At 44.3% G+C, this 23,452-nt stretch overlaps 1 protein-coding gene across 1 annotated transcript; it reads left to right on the top strand.

Annotated features, from left to right (window-relative positions):
* The first annotated feature begins 5,773 nt into the window (after positions 1-5,773).
* Positions 5,774-22,156, top strand: si:ch1073-416j23.1 (rac GTPase-activating protein 1). The gene is made up of 17 exons (XM_061709211.1): positions 5,774-5,864; positions 5,959-6,161; positions 6,555-6,694; positions 6,824-6,896; positions 6,985-7,038; positions 8,196-8,294; positions 8,461-8,632; positions 9,705-9,845; positions 12,362-12,522; positions 12,917-13,081; positions 13,834-13,929; positions 14,026-14,224; positions 18,696-18,801; positions 18,878-19,010; positions 20,261-20,378; positions 21,347-21,458; positions 22,033-22,156. Exons 1-17 carry the CDS (start codon positions 5,774-5,776, stop codon positions 22,076-22,078), a joined length of 2,109 nt encoding a protein of 702 aa, XP_061565195.1. The 3' UTR covers positions 22,079-22,156.
* Positions 22,157-23,452: the final 1,296 nt, after the last annotated feature.

The following is a 23,452-nucleotide window of genomic DNA, read 5'->3' as shown; positions in this document are numbered from 1 at the left end:
GCCTCCTATGCTACGTATGTCCATATCAGTAATATAGCCTACAGGTGAAGAATATGGTGTAAAAGTTAATTTATTTCAATAATTCAACTAGAATATGGTGTAAAGGTTAATTTATTTCAATAATTCAACTAGAATATGGTGTAAAAGTTAATTTATTTCAATAATTCAACTAGAATATGGTGTAAAGGTTAATTTATTTCAATAATTCAACTAGAATATGGTGTAAAGGTTAATTTATTTCAATAATTCAACTAGAATATGGTGTAAAAGTTAATGAAAATACGGTACAAATCGTTTTGTTCTCAAATAAAGGACAATTCCGTATTTTACGGGACGGGTGGCAACCCTAGACATGAGTCGGGAGACTTTCTTCAGAAATGTTTTTAAAACCTTTCTGCAACAAATATTACCAATCTAAAACCGTTGCTGCTGATTTCTTTCCTTGTTTGCATTGTTTTAACCCAGGTGACTGATAGGATTGCCCACGTGATTCTTTTTGGTAAAATTTTTGTTAAAATAATAAAAGCAAAGCAAAATAAAAGTGACGTTTTAATCTGAAGTTACTTTTGCCAATTACCACAACACAGATTATGTTGAGCACTTCCAGAAAGGGTGTGGGAACTTCCACATGACTGTGAGTCTGAGAGGATAAATCATCTGGAACAACTGGATGTGGGCGGGGACTTCCTCTGCAGATTAAAGGTTTAAATGTACGAACAGCTGGTGGCTTTAAACTCCCTGCTTGCTTTTACCAGATTACAGTTATGAAACGCAGCGGGTCCAAACCTCCACGTCACCGGCGTCACGTCAGCTGATGATGCTGCGGCTCAAAGTGCATTTCTGCATCAGCACAACGGCTTCAGTGGAGTAAAACATGGAAAAAACAGAAATTCTGACTTTAAATTTGCAAATTGTAGGGAGGCAACACGTAAAGCCACGCTAAGTCTTTATTCAAACAAACAGTGTAGATGTCACTCATAAAGCCACGCCCCTAATTCTACTAAAATATGCGGAGGCGGAGCTATGGAGCTATGGAGGCCGACAGGAACACGCCCACCACACGTCAGTCAAACCAGAGACGTTCAATAAACGAGACAGCCCACTACGGTTCGGTTTCCTGTATCTGTGTCACGTGACTGCCACGCCCCTTTAGGAGACAGGAAGTAGGTCCTGAGTCTATTGAGTCCTATGGGAAAAGTGAACGTGAGCACAGATTATTACCAATTCCTTCACCCCATAGTAACCTAAGTAAATATGGGACCCATTTTTCAAAAGCCACAAGCCTTCTGAACATTCTGACACCAAAATGGCAATTTTCAGACCGACAGGTTAGGAGAAAAAGAACTTTGTTTGAGACCTGTCTCTGTCTGAGCAACACACTCTCGCGAGATTTGGCTCTCATCGTTTTCCCATCGGATAAAATTAAGTTTAAAACTAAAACAAAACTTGCTTCTTTGCTTAATAATACTGTTATTTTTATTATTTAAGTCTTTTTGGAAGAAAGTTGTACTGTATCTAGTGTTGTATGTTCCAAAACGATGTGGGGAGAGGGGCGACCACGCCCACTTAGGAGACAGGAAGTGGATACCATTTCATACCATTGGCAGTAACGGTAATGCACTATCTTCTGTATAGGGGATCTTTGGTCAAATGTAGCTTTGAAATACCTGCAGAGCGGCCGTCAAACGTTTCCGGCAGGATAAATCATTTAACATCTCGACGAACAAATCAAAAATGACTATGGATGACGAAGGGATAACAGCCAGCCATTGGCTGACCCGACCGTCAATCAATCATATTAGAAATAAATGAATTTTAGTTTATTTGTACAGCACAAGTAGGTAATTCAAAGTGCTTTACGTCAACATTAAAAGCGGCAAGACACAATTAAACAGTAAATAACAAATAAAATGATAAGAAAAGAGGTAAAATAATAAAAATTACAAGTTGTTAAAAAGTAAGGGCAGTAGAATACAGCAGGTACATCTCATTCTTACAATGGCAAGAATTACGATTCTATACGGTCAAAACGTACAAAGACCGGGTCAAATACAGTATTACAAAAGTAATCTGTAACAATTCGCATGGTGAATTAAACCAATTTGACAATTCTATGCCACAATGCCTGTTTCCAGGTCTTATTTCACAAAACTGACGATAATTACGTTTCTTTACGGTCAAAACGTACAAGCACAAACGTACAATTGCCTGATATAAACTCTCCTGGCGTGGTACAATAACATTCACCCTCCTCAGAGTCGTCATGGACGTGAAATCAAACGATTGACACCAAAATGTTTTTTTGAACTAGACTATAAATATGTTTATTTCTTCTCTAAAGATGGACTTTTTAACGTGGACATTAGTGGAGATGGACTCGCTCTCGGAGCCTCTAGCGGCCAGTCGAGAAGCTGCAGCCGATCTTAGTTTTAAATAAATAATAAATATCAGTTAAAGAAACAGTTTTCAACGATCTGGATGAAGCCGCTGTCTCAGTTTTACTAAAGCTTTTTTTTTTTTTTAATTTTAAATTAAAAAACCCTTACCCATATTTTCCTATTACAGAAAAGAGCTTTAAGGATAATTAATAGATCTGACTATTATAAACCAACAAATAATCTCTTTATTAAATATAATACTATATATATATATATATATATAGCAGAGCAGAAAACTGTTCTATTTGCCTTTAAAGCTCAGCAGAAACTGCTTCCAAACTACATTCAGGACCTGTTCTACGACCTGAGGGGGAAACTCATGTTTGAGACGACGACATCAAGAACTAATATTAAAAAGAGATGTACATCAATTAAGGCTGGATAAATATGGAATAGTTGTGAAAACGACCTAAAAATTTGCAATTTTATCTTCAAGTTTAAGGAAATGTTTAAAGAAAATATTGTAAATAAATATAAAACAGTATAATTATAAAGTATATTATCAAAAACATTCTAGAATGTGTTTTATTTTATTTTTATTTTTTCATATTTTACCTTTTCATCTTGTTTTGTAAAAAAGTGTGTAAAAGCCGAAATAAAGATTCATTCATTCATTCATTCATTCATTCATTCATTCAGCATACTACAGGCTGGGGTTGTACTGATGAGCAAAGGGAGAAATTAAAATGGGGTAATGGAGACAAACGCTAAAGGGGTCAGAATAATATCACCATTATTAAGAGTTGTAAGCAAATTCTTGGAATAAAGCCACTTTCGACAGCATGACAATGTTGGGACTTCATTTCTTTGCAATCCTTTTGAAAATAATTTTGTACTTTGAATTTTGTACTTTGTACTTTTTACCTTTGTACTTAAGTACATTTTACACCATGTACTTTTGGTACTTTATTATATTTAATTTGAGGTACTTTTTTACTTTTACTTAAGTATTTTTCAAGCAGAAAATTTGTACTTTTACTTAAGTACAATATTTTTGTACTTTTTCCACCTCTGTTCATTCATTCATTCATTCATTCATTCATTCATTCATTCATTCATTCAAATGAACCCCGCGGTGACGTCATCACCCATATAAGGGCCCCTCCCCTCTATTGATCATCAACAGGTGAGCGTCCGCGTCCACGCCGCGCGTGCTCGTCCGCCACAGCCGCGTCTTTACCTCCAAAGCTTCTCCGGTAAAGTTTTTTTTTAAGTTTTCTTGTTGTTGTTGATAATGAACAATGGATCGGAATATCGATCCAGCCTCTGAAACAAACGCAGTTGGGCTGCGCTCTGACAGCCGCAGTATTGATGATATTCAGTACTCGAGTTGAGGGGGGATGAGGGGGGACGGCATCCCCCCTGAAATATAAACGGTCAAAATCATCCCCCCTGTAAAACTGCCATCCCCCTTTTCATCCCTTATGTCATTTCATCAATGAATGTGGTTTTACTGCTATTTCAACATTTAGAGTCATCACCAGAAAAATAACACCAGAAAAACAACTTATTTGACAATTTTCGCCTGTTTCAAGTAAATTTTCACTTGAAATATGTAGGAAAATCTGCCAGTGGGACAAAATTTATCTTATCATTACAAGCAAAAAAATATTGTTCCACTAGCAGATTTTTCTACTTATTTTAAGTGAAAATCTACTTGAAACAGGTGAAAATTGTTGTTTTTTCCTTGTTTTAAGTGTAGGCTAATGAGATTATTTTTTACTAAAATGAGACATTTTGACTAGAAATAAGACAAATATTCTTGTTAAGATTTTGAGTTTTTGCAGTGATCCATTTTACTTATCCTGTGAAGGACAGAGTCATATTGATAAGTTCAGAAAACAGTTTTTTATTGTTGTGTTTTGATGTATTTGATGTAAGCCCAGTGGATATTTAAAGCTTACAGAAGGCTACATTTAACTGCTGCTATGTCATTCCTGCAGTATTTCTGCAGGTGTTTTGGTCAGTGCTATTATTTGTAATATATCATATTATTTGTAATCAGGACAAATTATCTGTCCCCATATGATAAAATCCACCATCCCCCCTGATTTTTTTTTTGCAACTCGAGTACTGATGATATTGATTGATGATCAGGAACAGCTGGTGCCGGTGACTGATTTAAGATCCGTTTCTGGGACTGAGCCTTCAGTTTTACTGGTTTAACCAGGGCTGCTTCTAGCTTTTTTGGCGGTCCCAGCTCTTTAGGACCCTGGTGAAACCCCAGTGAGGGGTCTAAATCCTCTAAGACGATCCCCGGTGATGTATGTATGTATGTATGTATGTAGAATCAGGGAATCAAACTTAAACTGCAGCCAGCAAACATGGTGGCACATTTTGGTCAGCTCAGGGAAAAAGTTGTGAAATAATACATTTTAATTTAAAAATGACAGTTTGACATTTTATACAGTAATTATTATTATTATTATTTTTTTTTTTTACAAATAACCGATATTTCGACTTCTGATAAATGTGTGGAGGGAGGGGGGCTGAACTACTCCTATAAACTCACAGGTTTCAAGAGAAAATCTGAAATTTGCACCAATTCAAATAAATTCAGAAACCGAGTTGTTGAAGTCGAAAATGAATCTTAATAAAATCTATTGTTGTGAAAACTGCAAAAGAAGATGCACAATTGAAGTCACACTTAATATTTTAACGAATTATCAAGAAAAAACCGTTAAATTAAAAAAAAAACTAATTGCAAGTAAACAACTAAATTTCTAATTTTTTTTTTTATGTGTGTGTGTGTGTGTGTGTGTGTGTGTGTGTGTGTGTGTGTGTGTGTGTGTGCGCGCGCGTGTGTGTGCTTGTGTGTGTGCGCTTGTGTGTGTGTGTGTGTCAAACACACAGAGAGTTGTGGGGAAAAAGTGTCCCCCCTTCCTGATTTCTTATTTTTTTGCATGTTTGCAATTTTTTTTTTCCCCTTAATAATAAAAACCTTCATTTAAAAACTGCATTTTGTGTTTACTTGTTTTATCTTTGTCTAATATTTAAATTAGTTTGATCTGAAACATTTAAGTGTGACAAACATGAAAATAAGAAATCAGGAAGGGGGCAAACATTTTTTCACACAACTGTGTGTGTATGTATATATGTTTGTTTTTAAATCATTGTGTTTTCCAGATTTCACAAATTTGGGGAGAAAAACAAACTAATTTAAGTTGCTACGAATGAAGACGGCTGGTTTTATGGGTCCAGCGTTGGCTGGGAGGTCACCGCATGATCCGTGTTTGTAGAAATGTCGTAGCACCTGCGACCTGAACGACAGTGCTTTTCTGCAGTGGTGCTGAGGTGGCATGTTTCAACGGACAGGAAGTGACATCATGACTGAGATGGGGGAGTTGCGTTCTGTCGTTGAGGAACTGCTGGCGTTGTGTCTGCAGAGGATCAGCATGGAGGAGAGCGGCCTGAGCGCCGACATGGGTAAGGCCGTCACGTGACCCCCCTTGTCCCGGGATGGAGGCCTCCGCCCCCCTGACTCCGCCTCCACCCCCTGACTCCGCCTCCTGCCTTTCAGAGCTGATAGAGCTGGTGAGGAACATGGAGGTGATGAGGAAGAACTGGCTGCACGCCGAGGTGGAGCTGAAGAAGTACAAGGAGCTGCTGGTGAAGTCGGACGTGGCCAAAGCTGCTCTGGAGGTCAAACTGAAGCACGCTCGCAACCAGCTGGACGTGGAGATGAGGAAGCGCTACAAGTCGGAGGCCGACTACCAGTACCTGGTGAGGGGCGAGTTTACAACTTCCTCATTCTATACACCTGAAAATTTGTAAGAAAAATTTCAATTTCTAACAAAACTTCACAAAACGTTTCTGAATTTTTGGCATTTAAGCTCTAAAAATGAATATTTAGACGGGATGAGATCAAAGTTGTGAGGAGAAATTGAGAATGTCTTTCTTTTTAAAAAAACTTGAAATCTGCAGAAGAAAACTTTGAATTACTGACAAGTTCACAGATTGTTTTTATTTATTTTTAATATTTTTGGACGGTTGGTATCCAGGTCTTCACAATGCAGGCCTCGCCGTTTTAAAGCGTTCACACAAGATGATGTTTTTAAATAACCGGAGATAAATACTCAGATTCTGACAGGTTGGTGTTGTTGTTATTTCCCCCAGAAGCGGCAGATGGAGCTCATGTGTGACATCCTGGTCCACGACAGCAAATCCAGCGCCAGTCTGAACGCCGAGCAGAAGTCTCTGCTGGCCGCGTTCGAGCAAAAAGCGGCGAGCGCCACTCTGCGTCGCGGCAGCAAACGGTGAGCCGCCAGCCGGAGACAATATTCACCACACATCACGACCACCAGGGTTATATTCACCACATCGGATGAATATGTCAGAGAAACCCTTTTTAATCCCATCAGAGTCACATGACTGTCTCTCCTCAGCCTGTCCGTCATCGACGAGTCGTCCTTCCTGTCTCACTCCGACATCAGCTACGATCGCACGGACGACAACGTGGTACGAGCGTCACGCCGCCACACACACACCAGCGTGCCTGTGAACACACACACTCACACACTCACACACACTCTCCATGTCGCTGCAGGACCTGGACGCCACGTTGCTGAAGCCTCTGAAGTCTCGGGTCAGAGAGCGGAGGGTGAGTCTCCATCTCCGGTCCAGAAATGGTTTAATCTCGTTTTGTTCAAGATCATTTTGACCTTTTCACTCGTCTTCATCCGTTTGTCTGAAAAACGGCTGATGAAACTCTTCTGCTTTCAATAAATGTTTTACGGGGATCATGTGACCAACTGAAGAGTTGGTAGGTCTTCGGTCCTCAAACGCCGAGACGGGTGGAAGAAGTCTCAAGTGTCCTGGATGATGATTCTGAAGTACAAACGTTAAAGTGATCAGCTGATGATTTGTCCCATCACTGTGATGTCACTCTGTCTGCCATCTCGTCCCCCTGTTGCTCTATCTACCTCTCTGTCTTTTGTCCTGTCACTCTACCTTCCTGTCACGTTGTTTGCTTTTCCAGTTGCTCTGTCGTCCTTTCACCGTGCTGTGTCCCTGTTTGGCCGTCGCTCTACCGTTAAATCTCTCCATTGGCCAGTTGCTCTGTTTGGATTCTCCGTTGTCCTTGACTTCATCCTGTCACACTTTCTTCTATCATCTCATCTTTCTGCCGTGTAAAGCCTAAATTATGGTTCTGCGTCAAACCAACGCAGAGCACACGCCGTCACCGTGACGCCGTCGTGAACCCTTCGGACTTCTCCGTTACTCCATTTCTCCGCGGTGCAATACCCCCCGTGACCGCTAATTCGCAATCTTTTCCTGAATGGTTTATCCGACTTTTTCCGGTCACAGTGAATCAAGGAGATAAGGACAACTATTGTGCAAAAAAACAAATAAAAAAAAAAATCACACATAGACGAAGAAAAGAGCGCTGAAAGTTCACGACTGCTTCAAACCGGAAACCGAAATGCGTTGCTTCCAAGCGAACCAATCACAGCCCTCTCCGTCTGCGTGTGGTCTGCGTCGCCTCAACGCGTAGTTACAATTTTCGGGAGGTGCAGGTCAGTGGCGGCGTCAGTGGCGGCGTCAGTGGCGGCGTCAGTGGCGGCGTCAGTGACGGCGTCAGTGACGGCGTGTGGTCTGCGTCGACGCGTACCACACGCCGTAGGCACGGCGTCATTTTGACGCAGAACCATAACTCAAGCTTAACTCTGTAGTCCTGTTGCTCTGTCGTGCTGCCGCTCTGTTGCACTCTTCCGTTGCTCTTGTTCCCATCGCTCTGTTGTCGTGACTTGTGTGCAGCGCTCCTCGATGGGCCTGACCCTCGTCGCTCCGACTGAGAAGCGAGCCAGAAGCGGGAACGTTTCTGCGGAGCTGCTGGAGAGAGAACCTGTAGAAAAGGTGAAAAAGAGACGTTGCTGGATTTCTGACGTTGGTGTTTTTAAGATTTATTTATTTTAAAAACATTCCACATGTGAGCTTCGTAACTCGACTTATGTTCATGTTGGACTCGGAGAGTTGGCGTTTTTTTTTTTTTATTCTCGACTGAACCGTCTGTTGCTCTCAGGAGGTGGAGACGGTGGTGAAGGCGTTGGTGACGAGCCCCGGCACCGGCGGTCCGACCCTCATGGAGCTGGGCATCACGCAGAAACGGCCCGCCACTCCGGGCCAGAGCGTCACCCAGCAGTGCACCATTTCAGTCGGAGGAGGAGGCTGGCGCCTTCCGCCTGCCGTCATGGGTACAGAACTCACTGGTTCCACATATTTGTACGGAGGATCCTGTAAAGTTTGTGGTAGATGATGTTGTGCCACAGCGGGTTAGCTAAGCTGTCCAGTTATCGAAGGGTTATTAATAATTTTATTGATAATTATTAATAATTAATAAAGTCGACTATTTATTAAACTGAATGATCAAAAATGATAAAAAGATCCTCGGGGCACCACCCTGTTCCTTAAGCAGGGAAATGATAACTTTTAACAGCAGAAAATCAGTCTCAGATGATTAGGATTATCCTGCAGAACAGTAAATCTTACTATCACTTACAGAATAACAATTGAAGGCGTGCAATTCGAGCACTGGCTCTGCTCAAACAATCAGTTTGTGACCAAAATCTGTATGAAATAACAACCACCCATTAAAAATCAATCAGAATTTATTTACATACGGGTATCAAGCAGATTTCAATAAATACCCAAATAAATCCTGATGGCACACTACATTATTATAAAACCATTAATTAACTAGAAAAACAACAATCAATAAAAATGAAATGAAAGTTAAATGCATGGAATGAAAAAAAAAAAAGAATCAAAGCAATAACAAAGATGATGTCAACGAACATCTACGGTTTAAAACATTGTGGCTGCACAAAGATGGCTGCGGTGTCGCCACGTACAATCGGACCGGATGGCAAACGCGGGCGTTTCAAACGTGACTACGGCAGGACACAATGACTACCAAATAATCAGACACGATAATGATAACAATGATGATGATGTATGCAGTAATCTCAGTTCGGAACACAGATTTAGCTCTGAAACGCTCCAATTTACTGATAACCAGGGATCACGACTTCACTCAGTTCTGAACCGCTCTTAGTCCTACTGATCACCAGGGCTCACGACCTCACGTCTCCTCGGGATCCGGATCGGGTGCCTGCGGGCTTTGTCGACTGGGGTCGCGGTCCTGCTGGGGTTTCCCAGTCAGTCTCTCGCGTCCCGTCCCTTCCCCTGAAACGGATTAGACAGCGGCGGGGCCGCCTCGTGCCGGGCCGTGCTTCCGGACCAACGGAGGCTCTCACGCATTCCTAGGCGCAGCCGGGGACCGGTCACTCCTTGCCGTGCTTCCCTGCTCGCCTGTCGCCGACGCGCAGCCGTCCAGGCCCCCGGGAAAGCTCACAACCGGGCAAGACGCCGGCCGTCCGTCCAGGAACCCGTACCGATCCCTGCGCGGTCAGCAGACAGGGGGTCGGAGCGGGGAATGGGGCTTCAGTCGGAGCGCTCAGTCGCAGCGGTGTCCCAGTCTGATTGCCGGGAGCGCGTGGGCGGCGTGAGTTCGGATCTGTAAAACTTAAAGAGGAAAGAGTTTAGTGAAGAGCCGGAGCCTCCCGGGGACCGCGGCTCCGTGGACCGCAGGTCCAACGGGCCAGCCCGATCCGATGCGGGCCTTACACCTCCCCCCAGCCGGGGGGAGAAAAGGAGATGGGATCTTGGCCCGGAGCCAAAAGATCCCGCTCGGATGAGATGTTGTGTGGAAGAGAGAAAAAGGGAGAGAGGGACGCAGCGCCGCGGTCCGCGCCGTGGATCCTCGCTGATCCTCCGGCCGGACCGGCTGGAGCACGCCGCAGATCTCTCCTCTTACCCCCCCCTTTGGGGGGGGGAAGGTCGTGGTCCCTTTGGCCCGGAGCTCTGCGGGCGAGAAGGTGCCTGCCGCGGCGTTTGCGCTGCGCAAACCTTGCCCGATTTGAAATTTTTTTTAATGTCACCGTGCCGCGCTGTGACGACATCTCGGAGAGAAGGTGGTGGAGGCTGCGCCGACTCTTTTCCTTGTGCCGCGGTCGCACATACACATGAATGGAGTTGTGTCGGTTGCTGTGTCGATTATGTTCTCACTCCAAATAAAAAAAACTAACCGCTCCAGGTCTGGAATGGAATCGGGCCGATACCACCTCTCCTAGGTCATCTCGGCTCGCTTGTTTTGTGCCGCATCCGAGTGCGATTGCTGTGTTCATATATACCAAACGATCCGATCTTTAGGGGGAAACGCTCCCTGTTTCGGAACAACTGCTCCAAACGGGACAGGTGTGAAAGCACCCTTAAAGAAAAGTCTCTTGGCGCCATGGCCGAAACCGAACAGGAAGTCGGCCGTTTTGAATTAATCGTGTAATTTTGGCGCAATTTATGCCATTTCTTCGCCCGAACCGTAACGTGCACCCAGGTGTGTTATACATCAAAATGTGCGTCTCGATCCTGCGATGATGCGCCTTACTTTTCTCAGTCAAAAGCGTTACCGTGGCGACGATAGACGCCAAAAAGCGAGCCCCCCCCTTCATCTGATTGGTCCATATTTGATAGTTCCTACTTTCTACCATAACTTTTGAATGGTTTGACATAGTCGTGGGTGGTGTCATCGGACTCGGTTTTGAGTCCTTGACCATAATTGGTGCAAATTAGGCCCCCCCCTTCATCTGATTGGTCCATATTTGATAGTTCCTATTGTCTGCCATAACTTTTGAATGGTTTGACATAGAGAGTCATGGGTGGTGTCATCGGACTTAGTTTTGAGTCCTTGACCTTTTTATTGGTGAAAATTGCACGCACGAGGGCCCGTTCATCGCCAGGGGAAAAGAGTTCTACAGTTTTGTTTTTCATCTCTGTGATCTGGAGTCCTTCAGGGCTCGATTCTGGGACCGCCTTTAATGTTACTTTACGTTCATTCTGCTCAAATCCGTCCAAACGTTCTCATTTCACGTGTCCCTACTGAAACATCAGAGATGAGGACTAGCAGAGCTCCACTGGGACCCGTACTTGCCAGTTCCACCCCTGGCTGATCATGCCTACGGACCTGGACCCATGAGGGGGAGGCTGAGCAACTGTCCCTGTTTCAGCTGTGGCAGCACGCTTGCGGATGTTCTTAGCTAGTGATTAGATAAGGGTCCAGAAACCTTTTAGATGTTGCTCAAATCCAACACACCTGGCTCAGACTACTGGCCTATGGCAGACTTGTGTAGAACGTGATGAAAAGATGGTCCAGTCAGGTGTTTCATAGCAGGGAAACATCTTCCACATGGACAGTGAGTCCTGAGAACCGGGGTTGAGAAGCACTGAGGTAGACGGTCCAGCTCGGTCCCCCTGGTCCTCTGGTCTGTCCATGTGAGAAGATGGCTGCTTACTGTAGCTTGACCCCCTAACGCTTCCAGACCAACTGGCAGCACAACAAACCCATCTGTGAATGATTATCTTCTGATTTTTGTTCACAGCTTAAACTTTTAGCACTAAGTAGCTAAAAAGATGATGTCTAGTCATCAGCTGTGTTACCCCTCAGTCAAAGTGTTGTAACTGATGGACAAAATGTTTTTGTTCCAGACTGTAAATATGTTTATTTCTGCTGTAAAGTTGAAGATTTTAACATGAAGGTCAATGGAGATGGACTCGTTGTTGGATCCAGACCCTAGTGGTCGGTGGAAGAATTGGACACAGTGGTCAGATCTTGTATGGCCATTTCAGCAGCATCATCTGAGTGTGTTCGTCCAACAGTCTCGCTTGATTTCAGTTGCATTCATGCCGTATTTACATATTTTCCTGGCCTGGTGAGTATGTAGACCTTGAGGAAGCATACAGAGGTTCAGTAGTGGTCCAGGAATCGAACCCTGAGGGACTCCACATCCTGGAGATGAGCAGAAAAAAGGACATTATCGAATTTATCAGGGACACTGTTGCCATGGTAATGATGTTTCTCTGCTCCCTAGACCAGACCACTGTGCTGTCACCCTCTGACGACGCCACAGTCGAGACCGCGGCCAAACCGCCGCGGGACCCCAGGAGCGTGGACGCCAGGAGCGTGGACGCCAGAAGCGTGGACGCCAACAGAGCTCATAAAATCGTCAAACACGTGTTTCTGTCTAAAACGGTATGAATTGGATGCGTCTATCAAAGCGCTTTAAAGGAGCATGAGGCTCCTTTTTAAGAAATGAGACTCATTAGCGCCACCTTAGCCATGACGGCCGTCGGGGGTACTGCAGCCAACAGTGAAGCCGGCACGGGAGAACGGGGAGAACGTGCATGCAGTGTCATGTGACGTCACATCCGCAGGACAGCGCGGGAAATTCCGGTCACAATTGCAGCACATTTTGCAGCACACAGCCTGTTCAAGGCAACGGAGAGATACACTAGAGGGCTCATTCTTTTTGGTTTGGAACTCTTCATCTGACATTACTAGAAAACTTAAAACGTATACGAATTTTTTTTCATAAATCCTGCCTCAAGCTTCTTTAATGGAATAACACGCCGCCGCGTCCTCGCAGGTGATCCGGCCAGAGACCTGCATTCCGTGTGGGAAGAGGATGCGCTTCGGAAAGATGGCGGTGAAGTGCAAGAACTGCCGCGTGTTCGCTCATCCGGAGTGCAAAGAGAAGTTCACGAGCGGCTGCTCGACCTCCAACGACAGGAGAGCGAGTACTGCTCAGATGGTAAATCTGACCTCGCTGTCTGGGACGCAGATGCATTCTGGGGGTTCTTTTAGTGAAGACTCCGTATGATGGTGGAGAAGCAATAATCTGTTCCACAAAACTCGCCTGCTTTAAAATTCGAATTTAAGTTAGTCTGCTGAATAAGCCGAGTTAAACAACATAACCTCAGCTGAGTTGGCGTGACGACGTACTGCAGCCCTTTGGAGGGATGGGGGGGTAAACTTTGATTTAGTCAACTGGCAGATTTCAAAAAACAATTCTGTTTTGAGTTTGAGAGGAAAATTCTATAAACCAATTTGGCAAAAAAAAAAACTGAATTTCTTTTTTTTAGACAAAATGAGTAAAATCTGAATTTATAACCCCTTAATTTTGCAAGTGAAAATGTCAATTTATAGAACACACAAAGCTAATTTGTGCATGAATTAAAAAGAAAAAAAGAAAAGTTTAATTAATATAAAATCTCAGTAAACTGAAAGGTTTGGGAATTCTGAAATATCCACTTAATAAATACTCAAATGTAATTTATATGGCTGCGAACGAAAACGGCTCGTTTTATTTTTTCTACAAATTCTGAAGATCAGGGCTGATGTCGTGGCCCGGCGCCCCCTGGTGGCTACAACGGTGTTTTGCATCTGTAGAGTGGGAACGGGGAAGCAGTTTAGATACAAACTACAATATCAGTCCTGTGGCGGAGGGAGGGAGCCGCTGGGGTCTCCTTATGCCCCTCTGACCGAGGCTCTGCTCCTCTTCAGGGCTCGTTGGAGGGTTCGGCCCTGCTGGCCCATCCCAGAGTTCCTCAGCTAGTCGTGGACTGTGTGGCAGAGATCGAGCGGAGAGGACTGCAGGAGGTGAGTTCAGACCCACCCGGGTCGTCTCTGGTTCCACATCTGGCTCAGCCTGAGGGTTCTGGGTGAATGTCCTGCGTGTCACGCGTCTGTCTCCAGAGAGGCCTGTACCGGGTTCCCGGAGGCGAGCGTCCGGTCAGGGACCTCAGGGAGGGCCTCCTCCAGGGGAAGTCGGCTCTGCTGCTCAGTAAAGTGCAGGACATCCACGTGGTCTGTGGAGTCCTGAAGGACTTCCTGAGGAAGCTGAAGGAGCCTCTGATCACATTCAGGCTGCACCGGACCTTCATGGAAGCTGCAGGTACTAATGTCTGGCCCGGAGACGCAAGTTTATTTGTATAGCACAATTCAACACAAGCTAATTCAAAGTGCTTTACATCAACATAACAAATAACATGAAATTAAATGATAAGAAAAGAGGTAAAATAATAAAAAGCACAAGTTTTTAACCCTTGTGCTGTCTCCGGGTCAAGGAAGGAAGGAAGGAAGGGAGAAAAGAAGGAAGGGAGGAAAGAGGGAAGGAAGGGAGGGAAGAAGGAAGGAAGGGAGGAGGGAAGGGAGAAAAGAAGGAAGGGAGGAAAGAAGGAAAGGAGGAAAGTAGGAAGGGAAAAAAGAGGGAGGGAAGGAAGGAAGGGAAAAAAGAGGGAGGGGAGGGAGGAAGGGAGGGAGGGAGGGGGAAGGGAGGGAGGAAGGAAAGAAGGGATGAAGGAAGGAAGGGAGAAAATGAGGGAGGAAAGAAGGGAGGGAGGAAAGAAGGGAGGAAAGTAGGAAGGAAGGGAAAAAAGAGGGAAGGAAGGGAAAAAAGAGGGAAGGAAGGGAAAAAAGAGGGAAGGAAGGGAAAAAAGAGGGAAGGGAGGAGGGAAGGGAGGGAGGAAGGAAGGAAGGAAGGAAGGAAAGGAGGAAAGTAGGAAGGAAGGGAAAAAAGAGGGAAGGAAGGAAGGGATGAAGGGAGGGAAGAAGGAGGGAAGGGAGGAAAGTAGGAAGGAAGGGAAAAAAGAGGGAATGAAGGGAGGGAGGGAGGAAAGTAGGAAGGAAGGGGGGAAGGGAGGAAGGAAGGAACAGGAGAATTAGGTCATTTTGACCCAAACACAGCACAAGGGTTATAGACTAGATGGGATGTACCAAAAAGTGAATGTAAGGAGCATTTATGGGTACAAGTCGGGAACCGGCCTACTTTACATATTTCAAGGGTGCTGAATCCAAAAAAAACGGTACCCGAGCAAAATTGTGAGTTTTTGACCTTCTAATTTGCATATCAAAATGGCCGCCAAACTGCCTGTCTTGCTCAGTCGTTGGAGCATTTTCCCCAAGTTTTTTTGTAAGTAGGCATTCAAAGATGATGAATTAAGTGTCTAGATCTATAGTCTAGGGTCAGAGCAAGGATATAGTGGAGGCTCAGTGCCTTTTTATGTATATATATATGCAAAATACCAACTTTTAAGGTGAAATTAAGCATTATTTGTGTCATTTTTAAGGCCGACATAAATATTCAGTCAATATCACTCTTAAATGTTCCCAGTGTGTATATGATATGTGATGTATTCCATATTACATAATAATTAAGAAAAACACCATTGCAAGTTGTCTGAAATTTTTTTATGCAAACAAAGCATAATGCTCTTAATTCAAACATCGAAAAATTTAAGTGAATAGGGAAAAAAAAACATGAAACTTCCCTTGAACAGTTCTACAGACCAGATCTTGTTTCTCTATATTTTCTTTCATGTTTCTAGCTGAATTGCTTTGCTTTCATCTGTCTTCTTCTGTAAGTTCCATAGGTCACTTGTTTTGGTAAATTGATTTTATACCTTTCTAGTTTGCTTGTGTGCCATTTGTCTTTGGAATTTCATTTTGATTAGTATTTCTTTCTGCAGTCCTTTTCCAAGTTCTTTGGTTACCCATTGCCTTGGTATGCTTGAGGACTACAACTCCACATTTAAACAAGGACATTGGTCATCACTCTGACATGTACACATTGCAGTGCATAACAGCCCCGATTTTCAGCATTTGGCTATAGGTGGCTGTAGGTGGCTGCAGGTGGCTATAGGTGGTTGCAGGTGGCTATAGATGGCTGCAGGTGGCTATAGATGGCTGCAGGTGGCTATAGATGGCTGCAGGTGGCTATAGGTGGCTGCAGGTGGCTATAAGTGGCTATAGATGGCTGCAGGTGGCTATAGATGGCTGCAGGTGGCTGCAGGTGGCTGTAGGTGGCTGTAGGTGACTATAGGTGGCTGCAGGTGGCTATAGGTGGCTGCAGGTGGCTATAAGTGGCTATAGATGGCTGCAGGTGGCTATAGATGGCTGTAGGTGGCTGTAGGTGACTATAGGTGGCTGCAGGTGGCTGCAGGTGGCTGTAGGTGGCTGTAGGTGACTATAGGTGGCTGCAGGTGGCTATAGGTGGCTGCAGGTGGCTATAAGTGGCTATAGATGGCTGCAGGTGGCTATAGATGGCTGTAGGTGGCTGTAGGTGACTATAGGTGGCTGCAGGTGGCTGCAGGTGGCTGTAGGTGGCTGTAGGTGACTATAGGTGGCTGCAGGTGGCTATAGGTGGCTATAGATGGCTGCAGGTGACTATAGATGGCTGCAGGTGGCTATAGGTGGCTGCAGGTGGCTATAGGTGACTATAGATGGCTGCAGGTGGCTATAGATGGCTGCAGGTGGCTATAGGTGGCTGCAGGTAGGTGGCTGTAGGTGGCTATAGGTGACTATAGGTGGCTGCAGGTGGCTATAGATGGCTGCAGGTGGCTATAGATGGCTGCAGGTGGCTATAGGTGACTATAGGTGGCTGCAGGTGGCTATAGATAGCTGCAGGTGGCTATAGATGGCTGCAGGTGGCTATAGGTGACTATAGGTGGCTGCAGGTGGCTATAGGTGGCTGCAGGTGGCTATAGATGGCTGCAGGTGGCTATAGATGGCTGCAGGTGGCTATAGATGGCTGCAGGTGGCTATAGATGGCTGCAGGTGGCTATAGGTGGCTGCAGGTGGCTGCAGGTGGTTGCAGGTGGTTGCAGGTGGCTGCAGGTGGTTGCAGGTGGTTGCAGGTGGCTGCAGGTGGCTGCAGGTGGCTGCAGGTGGTTGCAGGTGGTTGCAGGTGGCTGCAGGTGGCTATAGATGGCTGCAGGTGGCTATAGGTGGCTGTAGGTGGCTATAGGTGGCTGCAGGTGGCTGCAGGTGGCTATAAGTTGCTGCAGGTGACTATAGGTGGCTGCAGGTGGCTGCAGGTGGCTATAGGTGGCTGCAGGTGGCTATAGGTGGCTGCAGGTGGCTATAGGTGGCTGCAAGTGGCTATAGGTGGCTATAGGTGGCTGCAGGTGGCTGTAGGTTGCTATAGGTGGCTGTAGGTGGCTATAGGTTGCTGTAGGTGGCTATAGGTGGCTGCAGGTTGCTGTAGGTGGCTGCAGGTTGCTATAGGTGGCTATAGGTGGCTGTAGGTGGCTGCAGGTTGCTATAGGTGGCTGCAGGTGGCTGTAGGTGGCTGCAGGTTGCTGTAGGTGGCTATAGGTTGCTATAGGTGGCTGTAGGTGGCTGCAGGTGGCTATAGGTGGCTGCAGGTGGCTATAGGTGGCTGCAGGTGGCTATAGGTGGCTGCAGGTGGCTATAGGTGGCTGCAGGTGACTATAGATGGCTGCAGGTGGCTATAGATGGCTGTAGGTGGCTGCAGGTGGCTATAGGTGGCTGCAGGTGGCTATAGATGGCTGCAGGTGGCTATAGATGGCTGCAGGTGGCTATAGGTGGCTGCAGGTGACTATAGGTGGCTGCAGGTGGTTGCAGGTGGCTATAGGTGGCTGCAGGTGCCAATAGGTACCAAAGCGTGTGAAACTGTTACGATCCTCTTTGCTGTTAATTCACCTCAGGCAAAGGGTCCTCAGTGATGGGACTGACCATGCTATGTACTGATCTAAATATTCAACTTGGTACGTTTCATGGTGGTCTCTTTTTGATTATTTTTCCCTATTTACATGGGTTTTTAGAGAATTTAGAGAACAAATGCTTAATTTGCAAAAAAAAAAAAAAAAAAAAAAAAAAAACATGAAATCCCAGACAACTTGCAATGGATTTTTTTCTTTGTTATCATATAATATGGTGTACATCATATGTCATATCAACAGGGAAAATTTCAGAGTAACTTTTATTTAATATTTATGTCGGCCTTAAAATATGACACAAATAATGCTTAATTTCACCTTAAAAGTTGGTATTTTGCATATATATATATATATATACATAAAGAAGGCACTGAGCCTCCACTATATCCTTGTTTGACCCTTGACTATGGATCTAGAAACTTAATTTCCTCATCTTGATTGCCTACTTACAAAAAAAATAGGAGGAAATGGTCCAATAACTGTGCAAGATGGGCAATTTGGCGGCCATTTTAATATGCAAATTAGAAGGCCAAAAACTCAAAATTTCACTCGGGTACCGTTTTTTTTGGACTCAGCACCCTTGAAATATGTAAGGTAGGCCGGTTCCCGACTTGTACCCATAAATGCTCCTTACTTCTTATAAAAGGCCTTTTTTCTGAAATCCGTCTAGACTATTAAAGTAAAGGGTTAAAGTAAGGGCAGTAGATCCAGCAGGTTCATCTCATTCTTACAATGGCAAGAATTACATTTCTATACGGTCAAAACGTACAAAGACCGGGTCAAATACAGTATTACAAAAGTAATCTGTGGCAATTCGTGCGTGAATCAAACCAATTTGACAATTCTACGTCTCAATGCCTGGACCGGACCCGAGGTCGGCCCCTAACGTCACGGTCTGCGTTCCAGAGCTGGCGGACGTGGACAGCGGCGCCGCCATCATGTCCAAGGTCATCTCCGAGCTGCCCAAGGCAAACCGGGACACGCTGGCGTTCCTCATGCTTCACCTGCACAAGTACGAGCTCTCCCAGGTTCTGAAGTCCGCTGATGGACCTGCAACCAACTTTAACCCAACAGTTTCCTCTGTTCAGGGTCATCAGGAGTCCAAAGTGCCAGATGGACCGGAACAACCTGTCCCGGGTCTTCGGTCCAACCATAGTGGGTCACGGATTGCCTGAGCCGTCTCCAACCACCATCATGAGGGACACCAACACTCAGCCAAAGGTCCTCAGAACATCCACCCGACAAATTAAGACTGGGTTCTGGTTCAGCTCAGCAGGGCTCTGTGTATTTTGGGGGGTTCTGTATGGAGCCAAATCAAGGCCAAAAGTTTTGCTAATTTGAAAATAAAATTTGAACCTGAAAATTCTTTTTTACGGTTTAATTTTTTTTTTTTTCAGTATCAGATCTTTTTTTCAGTTTCAGAACTTTTTATTTCAGTTTCAAATCTTTTTTTCAGTTTCAGACTTTTGGCCCCGATCTGGCGTGGGGGGCGTGGCATCAACTGAGAGGGGCGTGGCATCATGAGTGACAGCATAACAGAGAAGGCGGGGGACGTTCTTCAGTCATGTTGCCTTCAGGAAACGTAGGTTGCAGAAGTTATCAGTAGAAGTTTGATTCAACACTGTATATACACCTTTTTCACTTGATTGGCAGTGGAAAAATGGATATTAGTGACACATTTCTGTTTAAAAAGCTGTTTTAGACCGTACTTGGTAGTATGTGGAAGTGGGAAATGTCAAACTTTAAAGTGTGGCTGTTGAACTGTACAGTCTGGCATAGTTTATTGCTTTTATACTGCGATTGGTGCCAAGTACGTTCTAAAACAGCTTTTTAAACAGAGATGTGTCACTAATATTAGTTTTTTCCACTGCCAATCACGTGAATATGGGTATATACAGTGTTGAATCATACTTCTACTGATAACTTCTGCAACCTACGTTTCCTGAAGGCAACATGACTGAGGAAGGTCCCCTGTCTTCTCCGTTCTGCTGTCTCTCATGATGCCACGCCCCTCTCAGTTGATGCCACGCCCCCCACGCCATATCGGGGCCAAAAGTCTAAAACTGAAAACAAAATTTGAAACTGAAAAAAAAAAAAGATGTGAAACTGAAAAAAAAAAAGATGTGAAACTAAAAAAAAAAAAAGATTTGAAACTAAAAAAAAAGATCTGATACTGAAAAAAAAAAATTTAACTATAAAAAAGAATTTTCAGGTTCAAATTTTATTTGCAAAACTTTTGGCCTTGATTTGGCTCCATAGTTCTGTTCTGTAAAAGTACTGCAGGAAGAGGAATTTCTGAATTAACTGAACACATTTGCAAGAAAACTCGGATTTGGAAACAGTCTTCAGGCTCATGGTGCAGAGCCCCCTAGAGGCTCGGAGGGTTTTCTGCAACCGTAGAGTCGGTGGGACAGGAGCAGCTCCGTCAACACGTCAAACCCCCTTCGGTGAATCTGGAATCTCGTTCTCAGGTGGTCTCCCGTCTGTTTTCCTTACCTGAAGACTACTGGAGACGGATCCTGATGGCCCCGTCGGATCAAGCCCCGTCTGCGACATCGTCCAGTAAGACCACTCCAGAGGAAGGACACGGTGGGTTCACACGTGATCTGCTGAAGCTTGGAAAGATCTTCTACTGCAACTTTTTCCACACGTGCTCCATTCGTCTCTGGTAGGAAGGTTCTTCTCCCTCAGCTGGACTTCTGTGGTCTCAGACCAGAGAAGTCCAGTCCGTGTGATGTGTTCTGACTCCTGAAGTGGCTGCAAATTTTATCGAGATTTTAAGATAAGATGAGATTGTCCTTTTTATTTCTCCCTCAATGGGGAAATTCCCTTTGTGCAGCAGCAGTACACTCAACATACACATGCAGAGAAAGGGTAAAAAATATATAATTACAAAATATAAACAGTATATAAATTGGAATGAAAAATAAAAAAGTAGTGCAGTACAGGAAAGAAAGAAAAATGGTGCAAAAAAAAAAGCAGGTAGGATTTAGGTAGGATTTTACATAGTGCTCCTGCAGAAATTTTACCTGCACCTTGTGATCAAATCAAGTCTTGATTTAGTGGTTCCACTTTTAACGAAAATTGTAAGAAACAAACCAACACCCCCGTGGAGAAATGACGAAATTTAAAAAATTGAAAAGAATGCTGAAAGGAGGAAAAACCAAACTTACAGTTCACTATGAGATACTTCATGAACAACTAATAACCTACAATAATGCAGTCAAACTGGCAAGAACTTTCCACTTGACAAAACTCATAACCGATCACAAAAACAACCCTAAAATCCTGTTCTCCAACATAATTAATGCTGATTCTAACAAGTCCTCCATAAAACCAACAGCTCCCCTCTGCGAGGACTTTGCAGACCACTTCAGAAGCAAGATTGATGCTATTAGATCAAGTCTTTTATTACAACAGAACGGTGTGTGTAACGCACCTTCATTAATAAGTTTTATGTAAAGCACTTTGTGTTGCATTCTATACATGCATGAAAAGCGCTATACAAATAGTTTGATTTGATCGGCCCTGTGTCTTTCTGCTCTGATTGCTTTCAGGTCGCCTGTTTAAGCCGCTGACGTCTCCAGAGTTGAACAACTTCTACAAAATCACCAGTCCAGGTTCTATCCGAGGCCGGATCATGAACCAGGGGAACGCCTCCAGCAGCATGTAAGACCAGAACCGAGCAGCTCCCACATACTGATTCATGGTGCTGTTAATAACAAAAACAAGGCAAAAATAGAAGGTGAAAAAACGGACCTCCTCACTGCTTCCAGGATTTAAGAGTAGCAGCTAATCGTCATCATTGACGACCATTTCAAACAACTCAAATAGGTGCTGGAGCCAGTTCCAAACTGGTTCTGCGTTGGTGAATGAGTTCTTTCCATTTGAGGATGTATTTGGTTGACCGAGACCTTTGATTAGCACGATACTAAAAGGGACCGAATTAACTTTTGCAGACAACTGTTTTTAAGATTTATTGTACATGCGCTAAAAACCTTCTGAGGAAGGAGGCGGGGCTTATTTGAATGTTATTTTAAATATCCGAACACCAACAATAATTAAAAGTAGTGTTTAACCCTTTTTATGGCATATATAAGGATGAGTTTGAAGGTAAAACAGTTGTTTTTTGTGGTTTTAATGAAAATATCCGCGACACTAGGACCGATCTGTGAGGAACACCAGATTGTTCTGTATCAGCTGTTTAACATTGCTGCCATGTTGGCTTGTCTTCTGTCCTCAGAGCTCAACCAGACCCAGTGAAGAAGTTCTTCAGTTCCCCCTCCTGAGCAGCTCCACCAAACGCTGTGGTGTACAGGAAAAACACAAGCCCTCGTCTCGTACAGATCCGATTCATACCAACAGAACACATTTGGAGGAAAACTTAGATTCTTCGCTGAGGTGTGTGTGTGTGTGTGTGTGTGTGTGTTTAAAAATGTAACTGTGTATGAAACCCAAACGGGAGGAAAAAATGCTTGAAGATGAAGCTTAAATGCAGAAAGCTATAAACTGTAAGAAATGAAAAGCTGTTAAAGTATGAAACTTGTAATAAAATATTGTCTTGTGCACTGTTTGAAGCTGATGGCACTATATCGACCGTTTCTGCTCACAAAATGTTCAGTTTTAATAATTGAAGGTAAAAATAAAGTCTAGTTGATCCTCCATTTTTGTACGATCAATATCTGTCAATTCCAAATGTGTTGTTGCTCACCTCCCATCTCTGTACATCATCTGTATGGTTGCTAAGCAACACATCCACCAAGGGGCAGTGATGAGGGAAGTACTGATGGTAACTCAAAATCTCAAAAGAAAATAAATCTGAATTTATAAACCTGCAAATTGGCAGGAGGAAACTGGAAAATGCATCAACTCAAAACTGCAGTCCACAGAAATTCATTTTGTAAACTTGCAAATTTGGGCGAACAAATGAGGTGTGTCCGCCCACCTGGGGAGGAGGTTCCATGAGTCAGGTGGTGTATGGGGGAGGCAGCAGATAAAGGCCTGACCGTCACAACCTTCTTCCTTCACAACTTTGCAGATTTCCTGAAATTCCAGAAACCGTTGTCGACCACAAGCCGGTGCAGGGATACATGTTTTTTAATTAGACGGATACAAGTGAAGACAGCTTTTGTTTTTTTTCCTCCATAAATTCTGGATCTGGGGCGCCCCCTGTTGGCTTCAGGGGGTAAATGCCATTTTCACCAGAGTTGGTCCTGGTCTTCCTCGGGGTTCTGAACTTGGACCGTTATCGTTTTAACTGTTGTGTTTTCATTTTTAGGCAGCAGAGTCGGAGGCCCCGTTTACACGTAGCAAAAACGGTGGCGTTTTCATGCGTTTTGGCTGTTCGTTTACACGAAAACGAAACTCAAAGTCACCAAATACGATCATTTTCAAAAACTCTGTTTCCACGTTTGCTTGTAAACAGAGAGAAACGGAGATTTAGGCTTCAGAAGAATGGCACAGAAACGTCACCAGCATCATTTGTGCGACGCTGTGTTTACAATTTGTTTGGCCACCGTCAATATTTTCTTGTATTTTACCTGTTTTATATTCTGAAGTCACACTTAAAAGTAACTCCACTTCTCTGTCACTCCAAACGAAAGACTCTCGTTCCGTCTTGGAAGTAACTCGCAGTCCAGGCTGATTTATGGTTCCACGTTACA

Source organism: Cololabis saira, chromosome 19 (genome assembly GCF_033807715.1).
Source record: "Cololabis saira isolate AMF1-May2022 chromosome 19, fColSai1.1, whole genome shotgun sequence".
Lineage (NCBI taxonomy): Eukaryota > Metazoa > Chordata > Actinopteri > Beloniformes > Belonidae > Cololabis > Cololabis saira.
The sequence above is the reverse complement of the archived record's forward strand: the minus strand, read 5'-3'. Positions and strand labels throughout refer to the sequence as shown.

Bases quoted from the DNA above. Each gene is read 5' to 3' on its own strand.
- si:ch1073-416j23.1 (XM_061709211.1), top strand. From the start codon at position 5,774: ATGGGGGAGTTGCGTTCTGTCGTTGAGGAACTGCTGGCGTTGTGTCTG. The intron at 5,865-5,958 runs GTAAGGCCGTCA...CCTGCCTTTCAG, and splicing joins CGGCCTGAGCGCCGACATGG to AGCTGATAGAGCTGGTGAGG. The intron at 7,039-8,195 runs GTGAGTCTCCAT...ACTTGTGTGCAG, and splicing joins CTCGGGTCAGAGAGCGGAGG to CGCTCCTCGATGGGCCTGAC.